The sequence below is a fragment of the Dama dama genome, chromosome 26 (assembly GCF_033118175.1).
Source record: "Dama dama isolate Ldn47 chromosome 26, ASM3311817v1, whole genome shotgun sequence".
Taxonomy (NCBI): Eukaryota; Metazoa; Chordata; class Mammalia; order Artiodactyla; family Cervidae; genus Dama; species Dama dama.
In genome coordinates, this window is record NC_083706.1 from 49,152,375 (window position 1) to 49,158,374 (window position 6,000).

The 6,000-nt window shown below is 55.9% G+C and overlaps 1 protein-coding gene across 1 annotated transcript in view; it reads right to left on the reverse strand.

Moving 5' to 3' along the window:
• Positions 1–5,112, reverse strand: part of EZR (ezrin) — a 44,641-nt gene extending 39,529 nt beyond the window's left edge. The window contains exons 1-2 of the mRNA XM_061130269.1: positions 5,014–5,112; positions 3,989–4,073 (exon numbers count right to left, since the gene is read on the reverse strand). Of these exons, the coding sequence (XP_060986252.1) occupies positions 3,989–4,000 (12 nt within the window). The 5' untranslated portion in view covers positions 4,001–4,073; positions 5,014–5,112. The remainder of the gene's footprint in view (positions 1–3,988; positions 4,074–5,013) is intronic.
• Between the last annotated feature and the right edge of the window lie 888 nt (positions 5,113–6,000).

Consider the following 6,000-nt stretch of genomic DNA (forward strand, 5'->3'; position numbering starts at 1 on the left):
CTGTCCCTCCTACCGGACTGGAAACAGGTGGCTACCCCGGCAGCAGGGGCTGTTTCTGCATCTGCTCACCAGCCTCAACGTCAGCAAGGTAAACGAGTGCTGGACAAAGGGATGGATGAGCACACAGACCCGTTCCCTGTGCCTTCCAGCCTGACAAGACAGACGCCGCCCAGCCCGCGTGTCTCACCAACACGTGGGAAAGTCTCAGCGGCCTAACTCTCCATCTGGGAGTGGTGGAGATTGAGAAAAGTGACTCCACCTGTCCTGGGGGGGGCGGGGGGGATGAGGGAGGTCGAAAACGTTATCACTATATTCAGTAAACTCTGACCCTGTGAAAATTCTTAATGGAAGAGACTACAGAGTCTCAAGAGGCATGGGCATCTCAGAAATCATCTGACAATTCTAGCACAGGGCAGGATTCTGAACACACTTTCAGTTTTTCTACTGAAGGGAGTTGATCTACTTTTAGAGACTTCCGTATCAACACTTTAGGGCTGAACGGCTAAGGCATCACGGGTGCCAATGAAAGGCAGCTCGGGCTAAACTTCTCAGAAAACAGCTGAGAGCTTGGCCTTGACACAACAGCCTTTTCATCCCTGAGCGTGACTGCAGCAGCTTTCCTTCCCGCCGCCCCGTGGGTCCTGTCACAGCGAGGAAAGTGGGTGGGGGAGCGGGGAGGAAGCAGGGAGCGGAAGGAGCCCGCGGGTCACCTTCAGTCGACCGTGGGCACATGGGGCACACGGGGCTGCTTCCTGAGCACCCAGCCCACGCCTCTCCCAGGAGACACACCAACCAGGCCAGACGGGCCAGCTGGGCAGAGGGTGTGGTGCCTTCTGGACCTCAAACCATCCTCCTTGGCTGTCTACCCATCACAGCCCAGAGCAGCTCTGGGAAAAGCAAAACCAGACGATGGACCACAGCCCTGCAGCGCCCGGGGGACTGAGCAAGACTCTTCGGTCCGCCTGCCCAGTTCCACACTGGCTGGCTTTTCTACTCAGCTGTGTCACACGTTACCTAAGTTTCTTTCCCTCCTGGATGGCTCCCAGCGAGTCTTCCAGCTTCCCCTTGCCAGTGTTTGCCCGAGTCTGGGCTCGGGTCCCAGACTGTAAGCTCCCTGAGGACAAGATCTGTTGCCACCATCTGTGCGACACTTTGTGCCTGGCACCCGGAGATGGGGCCAAGATGCTCTCTGAAAGCAGACGTGCAGTCTTCTTAACAAGCAGTATCAAGAGAAAAAGCAGCAAATAGTTATTTCCTTCATATAACTGTTTCACGAAGAGTCATCCACTGACTATTTAGACACAATCAAAAATATTCTGCCTGCCGAATCCAAGAGGTCAGAGGAGGCCCAGATCCTGACTCTACAGCCAACTTTATACAGTTTGCCCTCAATCCTGCTAAAAATCACCATGGGAAACCACCTACCCAAATTCTTGGTTTGGGCATGAAGAATAGGAATCAATAACTGTGTTCCAAGGACACACAGGCAGAGCTTGCTCATGATGCTTCCGCTTTAACCCCTAGGGAGGGAGCAAAAAACAACAGTAACAAAAACTAGATACATTCTAACAGCCTTAGATGTGCCCATCAGCTGGTAAGCTCTTAAGGACCTGCAGGTGGCCCTCATGGGATCCACGTGGATAGAGTTAAGTGCATTTGGCAAAATCTCCAAGACCCTACTCCACCAGAAAGGCCAGAAAGGTAGCAGGTAGAAATTTCCCATGGTAAACAGCTGCGGCTCACATGAAAGGACACCTCACAATACCACCTGCAAGTAACTGTAAATACTATAAAACATGGTCTTTCAAAACCTTGCTCTGGGTTACTGCGACCCTAACATACAAGAAGGTTACAAGTCAAGAATGGTCCCTACCCTTCCTTAAAGAATTCAACAACTACTTGGTCAGAAGGACGCTGTAAGTTTCTGGTCCACCATAAAGGAACTTTAAAGCCAAATGAAATGAAAACATACCTGCCCTAAGTAAGAAAAAGAGGGCCTTAAAAAAGCAAGGCCATTCCAACCTATGGCACAAGGATGGACCCTGAGGACGTTGTGCTAAGTGGAACAAAAAGTGTCACAAAAGGACAAACGCTGTGCAATCTCACGTGAGACACCTGGGGAGTCAAAGGCAGAGAGATGGAGAGGAGAGGGGCGGCTGCCAGGGGCTGGAGGGAGTGGGGAAAAGGAAGCGAGTGTTTAACGTGCGGAGTTTCCGTTTGGGACGAGGAAAAACGTCCTGGAGGTGCATGGTGGTGACAACTGCCCGACAATGTGCACGTACTTAATGCCACTGAACTGTACGCTTAAAAAGTCACTGAGATGGAAAAAAAAAAAAAATCACTGAGATGGTCAAGTGTACGTCATGTAAACTTGACTACCAAAAAACAAACCAAAAAAAAAAAAAAAAGTCAGAAAAAGAACAAAAGCCAGTTACAGATCTTTATGAGAAACAAAAACAGTGACAGGAGACGGGTTATCTGAGTGATATTTTAAAAGTTGAACTCTCAACATCTTTTCTTTTAGTGAAAACCACACAGTAGGAAAGGTACGTTTCTGATCACTGCTCTGAGTAACACAGAACAGGCTATACCTGGAGTAAGGCACTATGTTTAGGTCCGTTTTAGACCACGGGAATTGTAAAGCCTGAACGTCAAGTGCCAACTACAAACTGGAAATGAAAAGAATTCAGTGTAGGGGAAAAAAAAATTGTCTGCATCGTGAATGAATCATCTTGATGATGTAACTGAGGTGAAAGCTGTACTGGCTTCTCAATCTGTTAGCCTATGAACATAGTAATTTATTTAACCTAACAGTAAAACAAAACTTATAAAGAACTCCTTTCAGAGAATCTAAAATGTGATGGTAGAAAACAAAACACATAAGCACTGACTACAGAACCAACTTGTTTGAAAACTAGAAGGTTTCTCATAAACTCCATAAGTATATGAAATTACGTATTTTATGTAGGTGGTGTATTTTCATAAATTTCATAGGAATCTTTTATTGTAATTTTCAATAAAACCAGATATTGTTGCCACTTGGATTCAAAACTCCAAAAATCTTCAATTATCTCTTCCCCAATGATCTGGTCATCAGTCCACCTGTGTTCAAGCTGGCAGAACAGATACTACTTGCTAAGAAATGCTGGTCACAAAGAAGTTGCCTTGTTCGCACAATTTAAATGAAAGCCGTATGAAGCCCAGGCTGGCCACCATCCACCCGAGAGACAGATTCAGGCGACACAAATCAGATTCGGGGGGAGTGGGGTAAGAGGTGCGGGCGCAGCAGCGCTCGGGGGTCAGCTGACGTTTCGGAGGTACGCCAGGAGCCTGCTTATCAAACTCCAGGGCTGCCTGCCTTCATCTGCAATTCAAGTTCATTACCAAAGCCCTCTCGGATAGGAATCCTGCTGCCACCAGCAAATTCCCGGGTTAACAGAGCACGGCTTTAGTAGGATGAACTGGAACGAGGCTGCCCCCAGAGACAGTGTCCCCCCTCCACCCCCCCTTTAAAAGAGAGCGCCAGGGGAGGAGTTGGGGGGCGCCTGCTCCCAGACCCGGGAAGGCAGCGGGCGCGCGCCGTGGGAAGCCACCTGCCTCTCCTGCGACTCGGGCTCCTCTTCGGGGAAGAAACTTCCAGGTTGCCTTAGGGCAGGGGTTTTCCACCGCCCGAAGCCGCCTAAAAGGTCTTCTGATTTTTCTCAAAGACCCTAAGCCCCAGGGCGCGGCGACGGAGGGGGCTCGCAAACAAAAGGACCGTAGAGAGAAAAGCATCGCAATCTGTTTTCTCCACGAGTTCCACAAAGGGACGACGAGGAAGAAAGAGCGGAGACGACACCCTGCTCCTGCCCTCTCGTCCGCCTAGGAAAGAACTCTATTCTACCAAAAAAACAAAAAACCCAAAAGTCCCTAAACCTCGCCCAGGTAACTCCGCTTGAAAACCGTGCTCGAAGCATCCCGTCCGGCCCACACATGCGCGGGGACTTACCGGTTTCGGCATTTTCGGTTCCGGACGGGTTTCCTCGCCTCCCCTGGAAACACGCTCTCCAGCAGCTGAAACGCCCTTTCCCGACCTGCAGGCGGAGGAAGCCCTATGAGCGCGCCCAGCAGCCCTCCTGTCGCTCCCGCCGCCGCCGCCGCCGCCCAGAGACTCGGCGCCCGCCCCGCGCTGCCGCTTAAGAACCGGCCGGGCGGGCGCCGCGATGAGTCACCGCCCAACCTGCAATTACGGCGGGCCGGGCGGGCCCAGCACCGAGGGGGCGGCGGGGGGCGCGGCGGGGCGCCGAGAGGCGGGGCCCGGGGCGGGGGCGGAGCCCGGGCGGCAGGGAGCGCGGCGCCGGGGGAAGAAGCGCAGGGGAGGGGTGTGGCCAGAGGCGTGGCCCAGCGGGGGCGGGGCGTGGAGCCCGGGCGGCGGGGCGCGCAGAGGAGAGGAGGGGAGGGGCGGGGCGGGGAGGGGCGGGGCTGGGGGGCGCGCGGCCCCGGGCGGGGCAGCTGCTGGCTAGGGGCTTGGGCTGCCCAGAGAGGGCCGGGTCGGAACCGGGGGGTAGGGGGCGGCCCGCCGAGGAAATCCTCGGGGCGCCCCGGAAGCCCGCGGGACCCCAGAAGACGGCAAGTTTCACTTTGTGAAGCAACCGTTTGTCCCAGGGCTGAAACCGCAAGCGTCAACCCTTTGAGAAACACTTTGTAAAAATGGTCCCCGCCCGGGCGCGGGCGGCCGGGGGCCGCGGGCCGGGGGCGCGTCCACGCAGCCCGGGCTCCGCCGGCGCTCCTGGAGACGGGCCCAGAGGAGCCGGGCTGGGGCGCGTGAGGTCGCGCGGCGGCCACGCGGGCAGCCTCGGCTCCACCTGCCGCGTGTGTGGGCCGCGCCAGGGGCCCGCCGGTCCTGGGCTCCCGCGCCTACCGCCCCCTCGGCCAGGCGGCCCGCGCCGCCACACCTGTCGTCCAGTTCCGGCCCCTCCGCCCAGCGCGCGGCGCGAACCCCGCTCCCGCCGACCCGGGCCGCGCCCCGCTCACCCGCGGCTCCTGCAGAGGACTGCTGCGTTCCCCGCGATCCGTGCGTCCGAGCAGTGCGCCCGCGGCCCGCGCTCCCGAGAGTCCCTGGCGGGGCGGGGCCCCGGGGCCGCGCCCCTGACCGCCCCGCCCGGCCCGCGAGGTGCGGCTCGCGGGGAAGATGGCCGCGGAGACCCGGGGAGGGGGTGCCCCCCGCCTCCCCTACCCTCGGAAAGACCCCCCCACACACACCCCTTCTCAGCCCTTCCCCTCGCCCTCGGAGAACTTTGCCGACCTTAACTCAGCTCCCGAGGGTGGAGGAGAGGTGCGAGATCGTCCCGCGGTGGACCGAGGGAGAGCAGGAACGTGTAAATAAACCTTCAGGGGCCAGCAGGCTGCCACCGCGGGGGAGCGGGGTCTCTTAGGGTGCGGCCGTCCCCGTGGTCAGGTCATCTTGTCGTCCTTGCCCCCGGGGCCGAGACGGGATTTTTTTTTTTTGAGAACCGGGGACCTGGGCCCGCTGTATCTCCCCGCGCACGTGGCCGCTTGGATTCCACGGAGATGATGGGCACAAGCATTAGAAGGCGCTCCATCGCCCAACGCTCTTGGTTAAAGGACCCACTTGTGGCCTCATTTGACTTGATTAGCTTAAACTTATGTGGAGGGCAGGCGGGGGAAGAAATCACCATACAAATTCTGGGAATTAGTTTTTAAAAATTTAGTTTTTGGAAATGGTTCTCAAGAGGAATTAAACACACACACGGACCTTGGTGGCCATTGGGATTTGTTACGCAGTGATTAAGAGAGCTAACGCGAGCACTGGTTCTCAAAGCGTGCTTCCCAGACTAGCAATAACAGCTTCATCTGGGAGCTTGCAGAAATGGAAATTCAAAGGTACTTCAGAACCTACAGAACCCGAAACCTACAGAATTAGAAACTCTCCGCCTGGGGCTCGAAGTCTGAATCTTAAAGCCCTCCAGGTGATTGTGATGTAGGCTAAGGGTTAAGCCA